This window comes from Micropterus salmoides, unplaced genomic scaffold (assembly GCF_014851395.1).
Source record: "Micropterus salmoides isolate LMB-PRFRI ecotype aquatic unplaced genomic scaffold, ASM1485139v1 Ms_hic_scaffold_11, whole genome shotgun sequence".
Taxonomy (NCBI): domain Eukaryota; kingdom Metazoa; phylum Chordata; class Actinopteri; order Centrarchiformes; family Centrarchidae; genus Micropterus; species Micropterus salmoides.
Window position 1 is genome coordinate 20,295,629 of NW_024040152.1, and position 22,099 is coordinate 20,317,727.

Sequence of the window (22,099 nt, forward strand, 5' to 3'; positions counted from 1 at the left end):
CAGCACCCACTCCCTCCCCCTCTGCTCGAGCTGTTTCTTGTGTTGTGGGCCAAAAAAAGATAATTCGCCAAATGCGCGGAAATAACCGATATATAGATATGAGCTAAAAATAATAATAAGCTACTGATTACTGCATTACATTCTATTATATTTTTATATTCTGAATTGTCACCTGCCACCTACATTTTGTCCTTCCATATATAGGAATAAAGACATTTCCACCATAAATTGGTGCAGAAAATGTCTCCAGAATTCAGGAAAGCTGTTTAATGCTCAAAATCTTCCAGGGGAGGACCCCAAGACCCCCCCTATTGAATATTTCATCAATAAATAATTCTTAAATGAATTCAGATTAATTAAGCTAATTTATCATTGAAGTGAAAAGGTGCCATATGTACATTTGAAAAGATTTTAGGCTACTTCAGGCTCACCTGCATGTATGCAGACTCAGCTGGGATTAAATTAAATGAGAAAAGTTTATCTACAGGAGAAACATATCTGACAGCAATACAGAATGTCTGACAGGCTTACTGCAATATATATATATATATTACTTAACCTGTTAATATGCCATTGATGCTTTATGAAGTGGAAATATATTTGACCTGCTATGCTAAATTTATTACGTAGTACACATGCACCTGAGTAAGATTTTGCTTCACTTAGCTATAAAAGTGAGATTACAAGGGCAAAAGGGTCAGTTAGCCCCCAAAAGAGGGAAGAGAACAGCATGTTGGTACACTTTAATACCCCAGTAAAAGGCAAACTGTGGCAACCAATCATGCTAATGATCAATACTCTGCTACAAAGTGTTTTACATCTTTCTTTATAGTTACATAGTTGCTAAAAAATCTCCTATTTTGTTTTAAAGCTGCGGGGTAACAGACTGTAACAGTGGTTGGTGGTTCCAGGTACAGGGAGGAGTTATCGGACAACTCAGGCACAGTCTGTCTCTCTAGGGCACAACCCCACAACGGTGCTGGAAACCACACCACCCATTCTAATTTAAAAAATGACTCATGTCTTATTTAGATAACACACAACATGAATGATTTCCACCAAGTCTTGTATAACATTTTCAAAAGGATTTATCCTTCACTTCTGACTCACAAGTCTTCTCTAATTGTTCTATAACTCACTAAATGTGTTTTCGTTTTTAGGAACCCTGCTACACACATTTTTCATATGCAAACTAGGTTAAGAGTATGACATTTTAATATTGTAAGAATCTGTTTATCTGTAAAATAGCTAAATAGCTGAAATAGCTATTCGAAACCAGCTTTGCTGACCTGTGATAATTCTCCTCATATTGTGTTTTCTCCACCAATAAGTCATAATGTCAAGCATTTATTATGTCTCATTGGTTGATTCAACTTTATAGTCATTATGCTGAGTATGGGTACAGAGATAATAAAATGCAGTCAACATTTAACCACATATAGGTTTTATGCAAATAATACAGCATATGTGCACATGCTTAAAACGTATAGATGAGGACAAAGAATGAAGAGTGTAAATGTAAGGTTGTATCCAGTATAAAGAGCATCTATAAGTTATATATGGTATAACTACTTATGCCCAGTAGGTTATATACTATACAATATACAGACACATTATTAAACAGTGTATGTTGAGTCTATGCAAAAAATATGAATAGTGCAAATAACAAGTATTTTCAAGTACTGTGAGCAGTGCAGAATGAGTGCAAAGGTGCTGTTAGACTGAAGGTGTGGAGTTCAGAGGGTCACAGCCTCAGGTTAAGAAGCTCTTCCCAACCCTGCTGGTGCGAGAGCATAACTCCTGCCAGATGGGAGGAGGCTGAAAAGTCCATTGTTAGGGTGGGAGGCATCCTTGACGTTTCTTGTTCTGCCCAGGCAGTGCTTGTGACAAATATTCTCGAACGTGAATATGAGGACTGACAGGGATCTAAGACTGCGAGTCTTATAAAGCATTTGTAGAGTATCTAAATATAGCCAGACATGACTCATTGTCCAACTTGTCATTTAATGGGCAGATCGCTTGTATTTTTTGTTTGTTTTAGTCGTGTGGTAGCCAAGGCAACCAATGATGCATTCTGACAAGCCTCACAGCAGGAAAACTCTTTGGATGTGAAATTGTTTCTGAAGGATTTTTTGGCCACTCTGGATTAAATTAGACCTTTAGGGCCAATACTGTATGGTGCTTCTAGACAGAGTCATTAATGTGTTCTCTCTTTTGGACCCAAACTCACTCTCCCTATCTAAATAGGTAATAAGCAACAGAGAGGAGTGCCCGTGAGGTTAAAACCATCATCATGATTTTACGTCAGAAAAGCCCCTTCAGCAGATCTCATTGTGGACAGAGCCATAAATCATTAATTTCTTTCAGCATTTTGTGCGTGTAAAAGGTGTAATTCCTTTTCTTAGCCTGCAACTTTGAACTGTTTGAGGCTTTCATTCATGTTTATAATACTGTAGCCTACACCCATCACAATCCCAGATAGCAATGATGGCAAACTTATTTGCTTTTTTAGTTTCAATTCATCGTAATTTGAAAACACTTTTCAACATTGAAAAGTCTCTTGTGTAGTCTCAAGTTTATTTTCACTGGAGTCAACTTTGGCAAATATGTGAGACAAGTTACATGTTACCCTGTTGTGTTCTGTTGTCCTTGGGTGCATCTCAGGCTGAAATAATCAAATTTTTACAAATTTTGATTACAAGTCAGGGAAATAACTGTTCCATTCTGGCATTTTCATAATTGCTGCTATACTGAGGACATTACAGTTCTCATCAGTGCAGTGAAGTAAAAAAAAAAATTAAATTCCCTATTCATGTCTTCCCTCATCTAAAATTCATAAAATATTGACTCAATAAGCTCATTGTCTCGACATTCCAGCATAAAAAAATGACTCTAATAAGCCCCAGGGGCAACTACAGTTTCAGCTTAAAAACAAAGTGACATGGTTGTCACGGATTGCTCCAGACAATAACTTCAAAACGTTTGGGAAGGGTTGTGGGTGCTGATTGGTGTCCGGTGGTATGCAGCTTCAAACATTGTGTTTTTGCGCAAGTTCCTGTAAATGATGTTAGTTGCACCACTATGAGTGTGCATGCTGCAGCTGAAGTCATCAGATAAAAGTCATCTCTGCAGACTGGGGTAACACCCTTGACTTCTTTTTTCCAAATACTGTATGCCAAAAATAACTAAATAAACTCAGCAAAAAAAGAAACGTCCCTTTTTCAGGACTGTGTATTTCAACAATAATGTTATAAAAATCCAAACAACTTTACAGATCTTCATTGTAAAGGGTTTAAACAATGTTTTCCATGCATGTTCAATTTACCATAATCAATTAATTAACATGCACCTGTGGAATGGTCATTAAGACCTTAACAGCTTACAGAGAGTAGGCACTTAAGGTCACAGTTCTAAAAATACAGGACACTAAAGAGACTTGTCTACCGACTGTGAAAAACAACCAAAGAAAGATGCCCAGGGTCCCTGCTCATCTGCGTGAACGTGCATTAGGCATGCTGCAGGGAAGCATGAGGACTGCTGATGTGGCCAGGGCAATAAATTGCCATGTCCGCACTGTGAGACGCCTACGACAGCGCTACAGGGAGACAGGAAGGACAGCTGATCATCCTCGCAGTGGAAGACCACGTGTAACAACACCTGCACAGGATCGGTATATCCGAATATCACACCTGCGTGACAGGTACAGGATGGCCACAACAACTGCCCGAGTCACACCAGGAACACACAATCCCTCCATCAGTGCTCAGACTGTCCGCAATAGGCTGAGAGAGGCTGGACTGAGGGCTTGTAGGCCTGTTGTAAGGCAGGTCCTTACCAGACATCACCAGCACCAACGCCGCCTATGGGCACAAACCCACCTTCGCTGGACCAGACAGGAATGGCAAAAAGTGCTCTTCACTGATGAGTCACGGTTTTGTCTCACCAGGGGTGATGGACGGATTCGTGTTTATCGTCGAAGGAATGAGCGTTACACCGAGGCCTGTACTCTGGAGCGGGATCGATTTGGAGGTGGGGGGTCCGTCACGGTCTGGGGCGGTATATCACATCACCATCGGACTGAGCTTGTTGTCATTGCAGGCAATCTCAATGCCTTGCGGTACAGGGAAGACATCCTCCTCCCTCATGTGGTACCCTTTATGCATGCTCATCCGGAGATGACCCTCCAGCAGGACAATGCCACCAGCCATACTGCTCGTTCTGTGCGTGAGTTTCTGCATGACAGCAATGTCAGTGTTCTGCCATGGCCAGCGAAGAGCCCGGATCTCAATCCCATTGAGCACGTCTGGGACCTGTTGGATCGCAGGGTGAGGGCTAGGGCCATTCCCCCCAGAAATGTCCAGGAACTTGCAAGTGCCTTGGTGGAAGAGTGGGGTAACATCTCACAGCAAGAACTGACAAATCTGGTCCAGTCCATGAGGAGGAGATGCACTGCAGTACTTCAAGCAGCTGGTGGCCACACCAGATACTGACTGGCACTTTTGATTTTGAGCCTCCCTTCATTCAGGGACAGATTATTCTCTTTCTGTTAGTCACATGTCTGTGAAACATTTTTCGTTTATGTCTTATGGTGTTGACTCTTTTAGTGTTCATACAAATATTTACACACATTAAGTTTACTGAAAGAAAAAACAGTTGAAAGTCAGAGGACGTTTCTTTTTTTGCTGAGTTTAAGTACTCCATTCTTATTCTGCATATAGTTTCATTCTCTCATCTCTAGCCATCTTAGATGGAAACCCCACCAACCATAAGTGAAAAAAAGGTGATGTTGTTTCATTATGTTATTATCGTAGGGCAAAAAAATTTAATTACTTTTAATATACTTTACAAGCATTATAATAGCCCTTACAGTACTAATTATGTCTGATGTACCACAGTGTTGACCATCTTGTTATTTCAATACACGTCATCTTGTAATAAGTATAATGTGTTAAGTCTTAATCGTAACCAACATGGCAGTTTTCATGTGTTCTGCAGGAGCTACTGCAGTTCACACCATCCTTTGGAAATTAGAGCTTCCTCCAAGACAAAGTTAACTGTTCAGATATAATTAGACCCAAAAAGGTGACAAAAGACTTTGTGGTCTTCTTCTTCCCATTTGTAACAGATCAAACGTGCACCCCAACATGTGTGCCAGCTGAAACGGTTCCTCCCTCTTGACGACAGAGAAGGAGGCCCAGACAAGGTGGGGGAGGACAAGCTAATTGAAAACAGACATGAGGGGAAGTGATGCCTGGCTTCATCAGGCTTTTGTTGTTTTTTCCCTTTCTCTACTTCCCCTGACTCATTGAGGCACACAGGCTGGGCCAACATCTGTAAAACACACTTTTAGTGTTAAGACCTTGGTCACGTGGACACAACAACAGGGAGACACACCAGGGGAAACAATTAACAAAGAATATTTAATTAAATCAAATTAAAGCACTAAATTAAATAATCTCAACATGTGGTGTGAAAATCAGTCAGAGCAGGGTGATGTACATGAGTAAAGAAGGATGGTGCAAGTGTTCTAAGGTGCAAGACAAAGCATAAAGACAAATTGTGGCAACACAACCAAAGCGGAACAACTGTGCTGCAGCCAGGATTAAAATAACCTGGGAACACACAGGTGTTCCAGGTTAAGCTAACGAGCCACCTGCAGAGTGAGCAGAAAGATGGGCTGCGATTCATTTGTCGTGCAACATGCCCTCGTTGACTTACCCGTCGCCATCGTGAGTTTTGTTTGAAAAAACTGAACTGAACTTAGTGAGATCGACCCTCAGAGGGCTGAAGGAGCATGTCAGCAATGATTGTCACTCCAGATGCATTGCAGTTATGCATTTGGTGCAAGAAAATACATCCATGGTTAGGTGGCAGTCATGTACGTGAAACTCAGATTGTCTACTTAGCCAATAGTTTCATTGATAGCTTCATATTTTTCTGAAAAATATCAAAACAAGATATCATACACCTGTAGCTAAAATGGTTATGATAATCATGACACAGATCACAAACAGAAACTCCTCAATCAGAAACTGATGCAGCTAATTACAAAGTGTCAACAATTATCTGCAGAAGACTCCTTCACCTTGGGCAATCGATCCATGACAGGTTGGTCTGAAAGTGTACAATGCGTTCTATTTGTTTCTAATACTGGAACAAAGCAGAACAGGCTCAACAACTTAACTTGGTTTATGAGGTGGCATGGTAAGTGCAACTTCACATATTTTGAGACAATGAGAAAATATTGTTGGCTGCCAAGGCTGACTTTTTGGCAGTAAATCAGGCACACAATGTTTTCTGCCTTTCATGTATGTCGTGCAGTCATCTAGTCTACTTTCATAAAATCCTTCTGTATTATTGCGAAATAACAACTTAGTGGCAGTGGAGACAAGATATTCTGTTTATGGTAAGAAGCACAGATTGGGATGCCTTAAATGAGCTTAATATTCTGAACAAGTTGTCTTTTTGCTTTCATCAGCTGCACTGAACAGAAACAGCTCTTCTCAGAGCCTCAATTGGCATCTTGATAAACGATCTGCATTGGTGGAAGAATGTAACAAAACAAGAAGTATTCAGATTTTTTCACTTACTGTATGTACCAAAGACTCACAGCCCTGTGTAATCAGTAAGTGGGTAGATGTGAGTCAGCACTGCTGTGGTTTCGCTTTCTATGTTTCTAGTTCCTGTTGGTATCATCCTCGTTCTATTCATTACCACGTTAAACTCCATACCGTGGTGTGCCTTGAGTTTCTGTCCTGGGTTTTATCCTGTTTGTGCTTTCAAAGTTGTTCTTATAAATTCTTCTTTCTGGCTCTTAAACTTTGCAAGTTTCTCTGTGTACATCATTAAAAAGAACCTGGTCAGAGTTTCCTTTGTGTAATTTTTATTTATTTCTATTTGTGTTGCTCTTGCTTTACTTTTAATATCTCCTCTTTTTACTTTTACTCACTAATATTACTTACTACTTATTGTATTACTTTTGTGAAATTTCTGCTCTTGAAATTTGCTATCATAAAAAAGTTACTTATTTTATTTTACTTTCCTTCTCTTTTTAAATGTATTGATTGGTCTGTTTCCACTTTTTTCTTTTGTAAAGCACCTTGAGCTGCATTTTGTGTACTTGTACGCAAAATGATTGGGAATGAAGGATTGAGATGCAATCCAATACAGCTATTATGGAATTGTTAACATACCATTCCCTCCTCATCCACACCTAGCATCAGAATGTGTGCATCCATTGTGCATAGCCCAAAAATATAAAGATGACTGACAAAGGTGCGCTTGATGTTTGAAAAAATGCTCTCCAGGTGTTGTCTTCATCTGTGTGCTGAAGAGCCACTTTGGTGTTTGTGTAATAGGTAGCACCTGATTTATGATGCTTCCTTTTGCTCTGCACATCAAGTTTTGCCTGTCTATTTAGTCCTGCATCCTACTATTGATGGTCAGTGGGATTGTTGCACTGCTGCTCCCTCTCAAACAACTAACTGATGGCCCCACAATAATTTGTTAGTACAGTATTACAAAACAGGGCGTCACTGCTCTCTTTTACTGCTGACCTCCACCCTACATGTTATCTAAACATATTTCCATGTGAAACAAAGATCAGATTCACACAGAGATCTAGTTTCAGGTGGGGTTACTATTTTTACTGTTTTGTGTACTTCTGCAAAGGTTTGGGATAATAAAGTTGACAATATCGTATCATTAAATTGAAGGTGTTTAAAAAGCTCCAATCGTATAACTGTGAAGTTGGTGTCTTTTTCATAGACGTTTCTTATACTGAACTGGGATACCTCTGTGTGATACTGCGAAGGGAAGGTGAGAGAGGGAGAGGAAGAGTCTTATTAAGAGATAGAACTGGATGTTTTTTTGTACACAAACATACATAGTATTTATCTGAATTCCACATGGATCATTTTGTCATCATATCATAATTATAATTTTATTGTAACATTTGAACTCGGTAGCACTTTATAATAACTACACACTATAAAGCATTAGTTAAGTATTAGTAAATACGGAATTCATCATTAATAAAGCATTGTTCATACATTAATACACATTAGTAAGTCATTCATAAACACAGTTATAAAGGTTTTATTCTTTGTTATCTACACACTATGAAGCATTTGTTTAGTATTAGTTCCTATTTAATTCATCATTTATAAACCATTGTTCTTACGTTAATACACATTAGTAAGTCATTTATAAGCATAGTTATACATGTTGTATTCTTTATTAATAAGCTCATCTACAATGTGCTTAATAACTGTATTTTCATACTTTATAGATGATCGGTTCACTATTTATAAATGAGTATTATTTTAATGACAAACCATTTATATATGACTTCTTGACACCAATCTTACCTCCCCTCCCCCCTAGTGCTTTGATCAACCGCTAACTTGACATGACATGTAGTTATTTAGAAATGGTCTAATAGTGCGTGTTCATAGATGTTTTATGACACTTAATAATACACATTACAATTAAAGATTAATTCTGGTAGTTACTAATGGTTAGTAAAGTATTTTACGTGAGCTTATCTAAAGTGAGGACTGTCTATACCTCATTAACCATTTACAAATTAAATTTTAAGGCAACAGATCTTCTCTAAACATTTGTTATAAAGTATTTCATGATTAATTCAGGTAGTTACAAAGCATTTACTAGTTGTTAGTAAGTACTTTGTGTGAGCTCATCTGAAGTGCTGACTATCTATGCCTTACAAAGCATTTACAAATGATATTGTAACACAAAAGAATCAGTTTTCTTCGGAACAGAAAAAGGAAACGGACACAACACAAAGTGATGCAGAACATATTATTTATTACAAAGTGCCTTTCAGCCATTCGTTCACAAAATAACACATCAACAACATGAGAGACTACTGCTGCATAAACTGTACAACTGTTGATATAAAATGAACCATCTAAAACCCAACTCATTCTCACTCCCAAGTCGTCACATATGGATGAATGGACAAGACCCTTTGTTGTCACTTTATAACGCACTTGAGAGCCCCTTTGCGTCAATGTACTGGGGAAAGCCCTGTAGCATAGTTTTTGAATGCTAAAGACAGGTGTAGAATATTTAACACTAGTGTAGCACTTTAGCTAACTTACCAACCTAGGTTCTGGAAGTAGTGTAGGGGTACGAAATATACACTCACCTAGAGGATTATTAGGAACACCTGTTCAATTTCTCATTAATGCAATTATCTAATCAACCAATCACATGGCAGTTGCTTCATAGCATTTAGGGGTGTGGTCCTGGTCAAGACAATCTCCTGAACTCCAAACTGAATGTCAGAATGGGAAAGAAAGGTGATTTAAGCAATTTTTAGCGTGGCATGGTTGTTGGTGCCAGACGGGCCGGTCTGAGTATTTCACAATCTGCTCAGTTACTGGGATTTTCACACACAACCATTTCTAGGGTTTACAAAGAATGGTGTGAAAAGGGAAAAACATCCAGTATGTGGCAGTCCTGTGGGCGAAAATGCCTTGTTGATGCTAGAGGACAGAGGAGAATGAGCTCACCAAAATTGGACAGTTGCAGACTGGAAAAATGTTGCCTGGTCTGATGAGTCTCGATTTCTGTTGAGACATTCAGATGGTAGAGTCAGAATTTGGCGTAAACAGAATGAGAACATGGATCCATCATGCCTTGTTACCACTGTGCAGGCTGGTGGTGGTGGTGTAATGGTGTGAGGGATGTTTTCTTGGCACACTTTAGGCCCCTTAGTGCCAATTGGGCATCGTTTAAATGCCACGGCCTACCTGAGCATTGTTTCTGACCATGTCCATCCCTATATGGCCACCATGTACCCATCCTCTGATGGCTACTTCCAGCAGGATAATGCACCATGTCACAAAGCTCGAATCATTTAAAATTGGTTTCTTGAACATGACAATGAGTTCACTGTACTAAAATGGCCCCCACAGTCACCAGATCTCAACCCAATAGAGCATCTTTGGGATGCGGTGGAACGGGAGCTTCGTGCCCTGGATGTGCATCCCACAAATCTCCATCAACTGCAAGATGCTATCCTATCAATATGGGCCAACATTTCTAAAGAATGCTTTCAGCACCTTGTTGAATCAATGCCACGTAGAATTAAGGCAGTTCTGAAGGCGAAAGGGGGTCAAACACAGTATTAGTATGGTGTTCCTAATAATCCTTTAGGTGAGTGTATTGTGTGTGTGATTAAAGAAGAGTGTGCAGGTTTATTACAGCACCTTTAACACTCTCATAGTACACCAACCATGTTTGAAACAATCCCCAGAATAAGAAGAGCTCTTTCATAAAAAATACAATTTTAAAAAGTGTCCAGGGTCTTTCAGTTATTTGTATCTCTACCCGGGCAGCATAATGGACGTGTGGTGGATCTTTCTTATATGCCAGTGTCCTGTAATCTGATGTGTCAGTGCTGTTGAATGGGATCCGAAGCAGCTGACCATACCGTGGTCTGATCTCATCGTATAGGGTGCATCATCTCTGGGACTCGCTCACCATCTGCATCCAGGGAAGAGTTGACCTCTAAGCTACAACCCAGGCTCTCAAAAACCATTTGCACATATATTATGGAATAAATTGGAAAAATCATCACAGTCAATGTTCTTCAAATAAGATCTCATCCCGTTTGTCAAAACTCAGTATCATCACCCTTTTGTCTAGGGAATCTTCTTAAGTTTTACATTGTTATAATGTTACCAAAGATTTATAACTTTACCAGGTAGCATTTAAGCAAGACATCACTACCATGAATTGATTAAATTTCTCCATCTCTCAGCATTACATTACATTAACTTACAATCAAAAAATACTGAACAGAGTTTATACATTTTAGGCAAGGAAATTACCTTTAACATGTATTATCATAAATACTGTAAATAAAAATACCTCTTAAGGTATTACATGTAGCTTACACAGCCAAACGTACCTCCAGAGATTAGTTTGAAACCATGACACAACAAAATACTGTTGAACAGTTCACAACATCACGTTCACAACATCCTCCGACTGCTTTTAACTTACATTAATATGGTTTTAACCCACCCATTTAAGCTAGCATCACGCTGCTCTCTCCTGAAAATTACAAACGTTACTCACCGGAGTTTCCAAGGTAAAAAAACAACTCCTTAGGCAAATGGCGGCAAAATCCCGAATGATGGTGTTTTTACACTTAAGACCCACTTCTGGGCCCATAGGATCTCGTTTTTCCAACTTAGCCCGCTTCTCTCTGTTCTTCGTCGTTGCGGTCTGGCGCTGCTTTAAGGCCCGTGTTTTTTATGTGGGCTACAGTCTATGGTAAGGAGGAGACATGGTTGAGATGGGCGTCAAGAAGTCAATATTGAGGGGTTTTTTATTTGTTTGCTTATGGGTCGCAAGTAACGTTCCATTTCAAAATGTTATTCACTAGTTTTATTTTGAAAGCCTAACCGGACATTGCGTATTTATTGTAGCTAACTTGACCGGACGTTGCATGTTTATTGTTGCTAACTTGACCACCGAGACGTCCAAAAACGACACTAAAGGGATGTTAACCCAGGCCGTAAAAAAAGCTGAGCCTTAAGAAGCCTAACCGAGACTTTTTTCAGTATCATTTGTAATGTTTTGTATGGCCTAGATATATGGAGGACCGATCCTGACACATTCAGAAATAAATACAGAAATAAATAAATGCTCAATAAATAAATAAGCATCCGATTAAATACGAAATATAAGTCAATTAATAAATGTAGGTAGTAATTAAATTATACAAGGAGACATAAATGTATATATCTATTTTAATTACCTTATTTATTTATTGTCCGTTATAATCTTCAACTTCATTTATTAATTACTTCTTTTTTAAATGTATTTATTTATGTGTGTGTTTTAATATTTTTGTCTGTTTTATTCTTGCATTGCATTTTCTACCCTATTTATTTTCACCCATGGTATTTATTTCTGCCTGTCCTTTTTACATTTCTGTATGCATTTCTGCCTCATTATGCAAATGAGGAGGGGCTGTGTCTCAATGGGTGAACTTCTCTCCTATTGGTTGACCAGTCAGACGGGAGAGCTCCAGGCCTTCTCTGCCTGCACACATCAACAAGCTGCTCCTCACACAGTCAGATGGCTTCCTTCAGTGCGCTGAGGTGTTTAGCAACTCTGTTTGAAGACAATACTACCAGCCATGTCTTCCTTCTCTTTTCACGTGGACACTCTGACCTACAGAGTTTTCAATTAGCGACTTATATGGACACAGAACTGCAGGAAAGTGAGCTGTTGTTTCTGAGAGCTACATCAGTTAGCCGCAGCTAAATCTGGAGTGCACTCCTATTCGAGTATTTACGATAAATACTCAAATAGGAGTACTCTGGAGTCATCTGTCCACTGTCCTCAGAGGATCAAAAGGGAGCTGCTCCCACACGGAGCTGCTGTTTCAACAAAAACGCTATTCAGGGTGAAAATTCAACCATGGTGTTGTGTCGGGAGATGCAGTGACTTCACCAGCGGTGAGTATTATGAATAATACATGTAATCTGTCTGAGGATAGTAAAAGTCCGTTAGCCGCCAGGCTAATTTATGTAGTGCTAACATCATATAGGCTAAAGCTCTTAAGCTAGTGGTGGTGACTAACAAATAAACTAATCTTAACAGTTACCATTAAGAAGAATTTTATGCTTCTGTTAAATGTGATTGCTACTAATTGCTATTAAGCCGTGTTTTATGTGTGGTGGTGAAGTCAATTTAAAGTTAACTTTACTGCACTTCACCAGTCGAAATGATTTAATGAAGGCTAACGTTAGTTACTGTACTTCTGTCTTACACAGAAAACACAGGAGGAGGCATGCGGAGAACATAACCATATTCTTCAGAGGAAAAGAAGAAGGAGAAGAAGGAGAGCAACAAAGAAAACAATCCCCAAACAATAAAATAAATTCCTTTTATATTTCCCTGCCTTGTTTATGTGTACATACAGAGGAAGAATGAGAGAACAGCACACATTTCATCATTACTGTGTGTTAGAGCATGGGAGAACAGTGGATACTTTTAATACAGCCCACACCCCTAATACTGTGTAACTATAGCAAGTAGAGAACAGAAGAAAAAGATGTTCTTTCTTTAGAACTGTCTGCATAGCTTATTCATATTGTGTAATGAATGAAAATAAATAGGCCTACTAGGCTCCTCTCTACTTTGACATTTAAGATTAGCTTGTTTGATCCACCTTCATACACATATGTGACATTACTGTACAACTTGAGAAAGGTGAGTTGTTTTCTGCTCCAGCCTGCCTAAAAGAAAGCATTTTGGTGATTAAATCAACTAATCAACTCAGAACAGACCCATTTCTCAACTTATTATTCTAAATCATGCAACGAAGAAGAAGAAATGCATAATAAATCAAATTACAAATACTGTACAGCATGTAGTCTAATGGACAAGGCTTGTGTTATAGCTGACTTGGGCACTGAAATATTTATTTTTTTAATTCATGTGGTCATAGTTGTCCACAACTCAAATCAGAATTTAAGAAGAAATGTTTTATACCACCTCAAGAGAACTTCCTATCAGAAAGGTAGGAAGGTATTTCAAATGTACAACTGCAGTACTTAAATCTGAGTAAAGTAATTTCCCTGACATTTTTGTGTTATTTTACTTTTAATAGACGAATGTAACAGGTTTTATACTTCCTGTGAGTATAATCCAATCAATGTTATTTTCATATTGTATATCCGTTGTGTAATTTGATAAATTATGTTGTATGTGGTGCTCACATCGTGTACTACTGAGACTTCATTTCCCTCTTCAGAGAAGACACTCAGACTGCAACATGCGTCTTTGTAAAGAGAGAAACGGACAGAAAAAGTCTCTAACTCTGCCTGTCAGCTCGCTCTGCTCCATTAAAACTGGGCGGGGGGGGATGCTTGTGGCGGGTTTCGGTCCGGTGGTGAACGTGCGGTGTGGGTCACAGTGTAGCCGTGGGTGGGGTCTGTGGTCTCCCTGGCTGCGGGGGGGGTGGGGGCGGTTTGCGCCGGCTGGCATCTCTCCTGTGCAGCGCATTACTTGGCTGTTGTGTGCCACTAGTTAGATTGGTAGCGGGGTAGTGTTGGTTGGCTCACCTGTAGGTCGTTATTGGCTTGCGTGCTTGTCGGGGGTTGGGGGCCTCAGGTGCGGGCCTGGACTGGGCTGGTGTGTGGCTCTGTCCTGTGTGCATGCTGTGCATCCTGATAATTGCATTTCGGTTCTCTGAGGGGTCTGGCGACTGGTTGTTGGAGGGGTGGGGGACCGGGAAGAAGGGGTTGACGGGGTGGGTTGGGGGTGCGGGCTGGTCCTTTTTGAGCTGGTTGGGGGGTGTCTCCTCTGGATTTTAGTGCCCGGACTGGATGCTTGGTGGTTGTGCAGGGATCCTGTGTGTGGAGGGATTGTGCTTTGGGGTGTGTCGATGGTTGCTTCGCAGTCGCGTCGCGGCCCTCTGGATTGTGGTCGTGTTGAGTCCTAGGGGCTGGGTGCATCTGCTGACTCCCTAGGGCTGAGGGGCTGTTGCTGCTGTCACGGGGTGATTGCTGTCTCTTTTCTTTGGGGACGGTGGGGGTTTGTGTGTGGGATGCTTCGCTGCTAGGGAGGGAAGGGCACGGGGGTGGGGGTCTTCTGGCCTGAACTGGCCTGAGTGGCATTGCCTCCTGGGAGTGGGCCGACCTTCGGGGGTGAAATGTTGGGCCGTTCTGTCCTTGGGTGGGGTCCTTGCTGCTCCAGACCTGCTCCCTTGTGGGGGGGGGGCCCGGCGAGGACGGGGGATTGTTGGACTTTGGGTTGGGGCTGCACTGACCTGCCTCGGGGGTGTGTGGGGGTCTGGGGCTCGGGGCTTTGGAGCCTCTGGGTCTGGGGCGGGTCTGCGCGCTGGACCCGTCCTGGGGATGGGCGGGGTTGTCGCTGCCTCTGGGGTGCTGCCGGTGCTAGAGGGGCTCTTGCTATAAGCCCTGGGCTGGAGGGACCTGGCGTCCTTCTGCTTAGGGGGGTGGGGACGGGACTGAATGAATGATGGGGCCAGTCAGGAATCTGGTCTTCTAGCCTCCCTATGACCTCCTTCACCTTTCCCCCTTTGGTCATGTCTCACAACATACACCCTTAGGACCCTGGGGGGCGGGCAGCCTGCAGGGCGTTAGGGGGGTGAGGCTGCTTTATTGCGGCCTCGCACTTCTTCCTCCCCCACTGCCCTCCCTTCAATTTTAATTACACATTAGACACAGAGGGCTTGGAGGGTGGGAGGGGCACGATGGGAGGCTCCATTACCTGACAGTTGTGGGGTGCCTGTGTTACAACTACCCTCCAATTTTAATTGCACCTTAGTTACCACACACCTCATCTTTACTCCACCATACAACACTTCACAATCCATGACATGCATCCAACACAAACAATACATTTACAGAGGCAGGCAGAGGGGTTGAAGGAGTGGGGGAGATTCTCATTGGCCTCGTGTCCTACCCCTGGAGCCCCAGGCATCGGGGGTGCTGTGGGGTTGGTGACGGCCTTGCCTGATCTGGGGTGGGCTGGGGGGGGTCGGGGCTCCCCTGGCGTGGGGGCCCGCTCTTGACCATTCTGGGGACTCGGGCTTGTGGCCTTTGCTCATATCTGGGCGGGTGGTGTGTCCCTGGGCCTGGGGCTGGGGGTCTCTGCGCGGCTCCGATTGCGGCTTGGTCGGCTGCGGTAGGATTGTGGGGCGATCGTCGATGCATCTTGATGCATTGAGCTTCAAGATGCATCGAGAAATAAATACCATGGGTGAAAATAAATAGGGTAGAAAATGCAACGCAAGAACAAAACAGACAAAAATATTAAAACACACACATAAATAAATACATTTAAAAAAGAAATAATTAATAAATGAAGTTGAAGATTATAACGGACAAGAAATAAATAAGGTAATTAAAATAGATATATACATTTATGTCTCCTTGTATAATTTAATTACTACCTACATTTATTTATTTACTTTATTTTTTGTGTATTTAATCGGATTCTTATTTATTTATTGAGCATTTATTTATTTATTTCTGTATTTATTTCTGAATGTGTCAGGATCGGTCCTCCATATAGATAGTCCTTAGGGAGGGAAAATACTTATTAAATAATTTCCTTAACTTTCTACATGATCGTATGAACCATAGGCGCATATATATAGTTTTTCATTGGAATAATACTTTTTATCAAATACAGTCATTAAGCACATCATTGATGAGCTGGTAGTGATAAATGATCTATCTCAGAGATACAGTACCAGGCCTGTAATGGTGAGGCTTTTCCACACAACCAGTAACGGCTGGGGCATCTTTCAGGTAGTCTTAGTAGCATCCTTTGGGCTTTGCCACTGCTAGATTTAGGTGTTATGCTGAGATTGTTTATATTCTTTCTCCGGAAAGTATAAAAAAACAAGATCTTATGAACCATTAACAACTCATATATAAATGGTTTGTCATTAAAATAATACTTCATTTATAAATAGTGAACCAATCATGTATAAAGTATGAAAATACAATTATTAAGCACATTATAAATGAGCTTATTAATAAAGAATACAACATATACAACTATGTTTATAAATGAGTTACTAATGTGTATTAATATAAGAACAAGGGTTTATAAATGATGCATTCCGTATTATTAATACTTAACTAATGCTTTATAGTGTGTAGTTATTATAAAGTGCTACCGAACTCTTTATGGAAGGATTGGGAAATGTTCCAATATATAAATATTGATATTTTCATCACAGCATGACACAAATCACACCACACAACACCAAAACTTCTATGAACAGAAAATATACGTAACACACAAATACTCCGGCAAAATTGTTAACAAAAAATTGTAAAATAGTTTTTCTTAAGCCACGAGGCTGCCAAGTAAAATGAGAGTGGGATTGGGAAAGGTGAAACCATAATATGAAATAATAGCTATCATATCAATAATTATCATCAGTACATTCCTCAACTAATACATTTGGGTTTTTAATTGGTGGGCTGGTGTTGAAGGCCAGCTTGGTGGTGGGGATGAATCTTAACAGTGTGGAGGCAGTGACTGAGAGGATCAGAGGGAAGCTGAAAGTCATCATGGATAACCCCTCTCATCCTCTTGAGGTAGCTCAGGAGCACTTTCACCCGCGGATTAATTCAGCCTGTGCCTCAAAGCGCTTCAATTCAATCAATTCAGTTGCTTTATTGGCATGAATGTTTAGGTTAAACAATATTGCCAAAGTGGTTTGCAGCAAAAAAAATCAAAGTTTACATTTTGAATATAACAAGAATAAATGCAATGACTATTTATGCACTTGGGAAGCTCATCTGTGCTATCAGCTATCAGACTCCACATCGCCACAGCACCTAGCATCTCCCATCTCCGCTGACAGAGACTCTCAACTGACAAGCACAACTCTCTCTCTATCCCACTGAGCACACGTACAATACCTCTGGAACTTTGCACATGTACAGATATGCACAAGGACACCATATATTATATTGTTTGAATATGGGGTGTACATTTTACATATTTGATTCTGATTATTGATCCTACTTTTATTGTCTATTGTATTTTATTCTTTCTTCTTTGCACTAGATACCCCTGTGCTGCTGTGTCAATTCTTATCTTAATTTATCTTATCTTCTTTAACAAAATGATTTCCTCCAGAGGCGCAGCTGAGCCAAAGAGGGCAAATGGACTATTGCTCATGTAACTTTGGACCCCCTTGTGCACCTATACCTTGCTTCCACTCTTATTACCACAGTCACACACATTTTTATGATGTCACTTCAACCATTTTAGATGTCTGTTGTTGTGTTTACATCAATCTTAAGAATAGTAATAGTATGCAGATAGATGTGTCTCAATATTACTTGTGTGAAAAGATCATGTCCATGTGTAAATGTGTAGTCTATAAATCTGGGGTCAGGCTAGATGACAAAGATCTCGAAGTATTATATAATGTCATACATTTGGGTGCAAAGGACATCCAGGTTGATAAATCAGAAGAAAAGAAAAATACATTTTCCATTTACACCTAGAGAACTTACATCTATTTCCACAGATTGTCAGGATCCTCTCTGTTGCATTTACCTCAACATTATTTGTGTAAACAAATTAACAATCCATGTGTAAATATTTAATCTGTAGAACACTTTTTCACAAATACAATTTTTTTTAAACAAATATCTTTTGCCATATTGCAACATACACAAAAAAATTCCACAAATAAAAAAACATCTGTGAATATACATTAAATTAATAAATACATATTAATTAATAAATGAATGAATACTCTTAATAAAGAAATTAAAGCATTTGTGAATGTCATCCTAACATTTACAACTTTTTAGGCATTTATGAATCCAGTTGTTGTGTTTTTGTGAATCTCAGTTCTTTGCTTGTTGATTTGCATTTTACATCAGCATTAGAGTGTGTTTATTTTTTCTATGCAGATTATCTAGTACACATTTTCGTATACATTTCTATTTGGCTATGAAAGGCATGAGGATGCTTGTGGGCAACTTTTAGTTGGCATATTATAAAAGACCACTCACTTGGAAGACTACAGGGAGATCCTTGACACTTAGCCTAACCACTGCCACTGTCAGGCATTTTCACATTTTTTTATCAGTATAGTGAAGTCTTGTCAAAACTGTGACTGTGGTTCTGTACAACATGGACATTCACTGCCACACAGGTCAGGTGTCCCACTAATGTTAGCAACTACACTAATGCTAACACAGAAGAAGTGTAAGATGCTGGTGTGTAGCATGAAGCCTAATTTGACGTCATGTTACATTTTGCTTTCAATCATTGTGTCACCTGTAAACTGTATCACGTAACTGAGTGTGATTTGACTTATTTACCCAGTCAAACTTTCTGTTGTTCTCTGTACTGTAAAACATGATTTTCAGTCAAACTGTAGAACTGTAGAAGTTAGAAAAATATTTGATTTTTATTTATATAAATCATCATTTATTTCACATTTTCAGACAACATCCAGCCTTTCCAACAAATAATACCAAACGTATATACAGAAAACTTACATGTCAATCTGACAAACTGCCATTTTCTGTATTTTCAAGTAGGTCTGCAATGCTGCAGAAAGTGCCAACCAGGATCCAGTGCAATAACAACAACAACAAAGTGAAACATCCATAAGGGGTGGTCTTTGTGTTGCTAAAGCAATACACATACCCCAAGATCCACATCCATAAAAACAAAATGTTATTTGAATAGCACTTTCTCAATCTTTAGATGTCATGAATAAATATCTGATGGAAGGCCATCTCTGCCATCATAATCTGACAAAGAGAAACCTGAGTGTGTGGGCCAGAAAGCCTTCATTACAGTTTCATTTAAATGTGCAACAACATCTCCATATGAGTCAAACATTTGTCCTCATATATAACAGTAAAAAAAATTCAAAAATGTCTGGTAATATGGATGGTATTCATTTAATCAGTTTCACCAATACTTGTTAAATTGTTCATTTTTTAAAAGTTTGTTAGAAAATCAGTTGTGTAAGAATCCTTCCGTCCATCAGTTACTTCAATGCGCGACAAAATAAATAAATGAATAAAGGTATAACTATAAGGTAAATGGTTGAACTTAAATAAATTATATTCCTTCTCTTAGTTCTTCACAGGACACTTTGGACCTACACACCACTCAAAGTGTAACTTTGGGAGCGTTTTCTACATAACCTTCGGAACCACACCCAGTAGAGGATCAGCATAAGCAGCCAGTAGCACACGTAGGCCACACAGCCAAAGATAAGAAACTTGGTCTCCAGTTTCTTGGCTGGAGATGACCAGTCCAGTTGACTCTCCTTGTAGATTCTGTAACCGATCCCACTTAATAAAATTAATGTCCACACTGACAGTGGGAGGAGGGGCATGTAGTTTCCTACAATCTTACGTCTACCTGATGTCCCCCAGCTGCTTTTGGTCATGGTGAGAATGGCAAAGTACTTAGCAGGTAGGAGGCTGGTCATGTACAGAACCGAGTAGAGAGACATGAACAACATCACCATGTTTTGGCGCAAGGCACAGGCATAAGCCGCTTTCACCAGCGCGATCAGCTGGATGCAGACCAGGACCCAGAGGATATCCCACGCTGAGCCTGTCCAAAACAGCTGGATGATGGTGGCAGTGACAAAGAAGGGAAAAATACCTGAGACAATGGACTCATAGGTCATCCAGAGATGGTGCTTGTGCCACCACATTGCATTGTAGAGCCACTCACGGAAGTAAGATTTTGTCCAGCGAGTCTGCTGGTTGAGCCAGCGCAGAAACTGTGCAGGTGTTTCTGTGTAGCATTTGGAGCGGGCTGTGTATCTAAAGGAAATGGCAAAAATAAAATCCATGAAACTTCCTCATTTTACTAAGATTACACTATCAAGATGAATGTGTCATATCTGTGCACATTATTGATAAGCGTCTTACTTTGTGGCATAGCCCATGCTCAGCATTCGGTTGGTAAGATGCCTGTCATCACCAAATGTGCAGTGACTTCCCAAAAACTTCTGATTGTACCAGGACTCCAGAAACTGCTGGAGGAGATCATTCCTGTACAGACCTTCATTGAGCAATTCAAGAAACCACAGACACAAATTTTACTCACAGTGAATTACAACAGGGCATTAAAGCTATGACTACAAGCTTGACATGTAGAATCATTGCTTTGACAGAAAAACTAATTTTCTCTTACCCAAAGGACCACTTATGCAGGACACACAGTTGAAGAAGGACTGGCAAGACCTTTCGACGTTGAAAGCCATCCAGTACCGAAGACTGCTCATGAAGCTGATGAAAGAGTCTTTCATGTTGAGGATCATCACATCCCCTCCCACAGCACCGTATTGAGGTTGCTCTCCAACACTTTACATAGTTCCACGGTGGCCAGGGAGTCCAGCATAGTGTCCGAGTCACACACCTGAGGAAGGAGAAAGAGTGATGTCATAAACAAATGTGCCACACTGCAATTTTTTTTCATAAAATCATCTTCACTGAAAAAAAATACATACCTGCACATAGTCTACTGATGACCCGAGTGCTTTAAACGCTGTGTACATCACCTCCCGCTTGCCGCCCCACTTCTGCATGATGCACACGCACCTCCTGCTCTGGATCAGCCGCTCTACCTCTTTTCTCTCTGTGGATCCTCTCCTGGTGAATGATCAGCATCCCCTCCTGGGACGTTTACAGTAGCCATTTCTACATCCTGCTGGGCCTGGGTGGGGTTCCATGTGTGGTAGTTGTTCCTCCACACATAACAGCCAGGGTCTTGGTCAGCAAATATCTCATTAAACATGTCCATCATGTATTGGTCCTCAGGTGTGTTTCCGTCTATCACCATGATGATGCGCAGCAGCTCAGGGGGATACTTGAGGGCCCTGACAGAGCTGAGGCACTCTCTGAGATATGCGGGGTCCTCCTGGTAAGCTGATATCGTGAGGCCAATAGTTTTGGTAAAGGTGCACGGGTTTGTGCAAGCTTTCATTCGCCTGTGCTCAATGAAGGCAAAGAAGCTCTGGACAAGCAAGTGGAGTGCAAGCAGAAGTCCATAAAAGCCAAAGGAGATGAGTCCATACAAGGAGGTCACCAGCTGGAAACCACAAACATAGGCCCACACCATCACGCCCAGGACCAGCAGAGCAAAGAGGAAAGTGAGGATGGTGCGGATAATTGAGCCCAGCTTCTTCAATAAAGGTTTTAGCTCCATTGTATATCTTTACCTAAGAGACACAAACACTTCACATGTTAGTTTGGCTATTACATGCATAAAGGATGATTTGCTACTGGTCCTGATCATGCTAAATATGGGCACAGACAATCATGGCACTGTGATTTGGAAAAAAAAGGGTGTATTAAATGGAATTAGTTTTTTTGTGGACTGTTGTAAGACATGTTAACAAGCTATACAAGCTGGAAAATAGTACGGCTACCAGGCATACAAAAAGATTTACATTTACATTTATTATTTGGCAGACGCTTTTATCCAAAGCGACTTACATTTGAGGAACAAGCTACAGTTTAGTATTTATCAAGATTGACCTGCCATGAAACTTCTTTCTGTTATG

The 22,099-nt window shown here is 40.5% G+C and overlaps 1 protein-coding gene across 1 annotated transcript; it reads right to left on the reverse strand.

Moving 5' to 3' along the window:
- Positions 1–18,278: 18,278 nt before the first annotated feature.
- has1 (hyaluronan synthase 1) lies at positions 18,279–21,750 on the reverse strand. Its single transcript, XM_038712513.1, is given in 6 exon segments — positions 18,279–20,354; positions 20,463–20,595; positions 20,728–20,883; positions 20,886–20,952; positions 21,044–21,169; positions 21,172–21,750. Coding segments are annotated over 6 exon segments (1,731 nt in total). The 5' UTR covers positions 21,742–21,750; the 3' UTR covers positions 18,279–19,675.
- Positions 21,751–22,099: the final 349 nt, after the last annotated feature.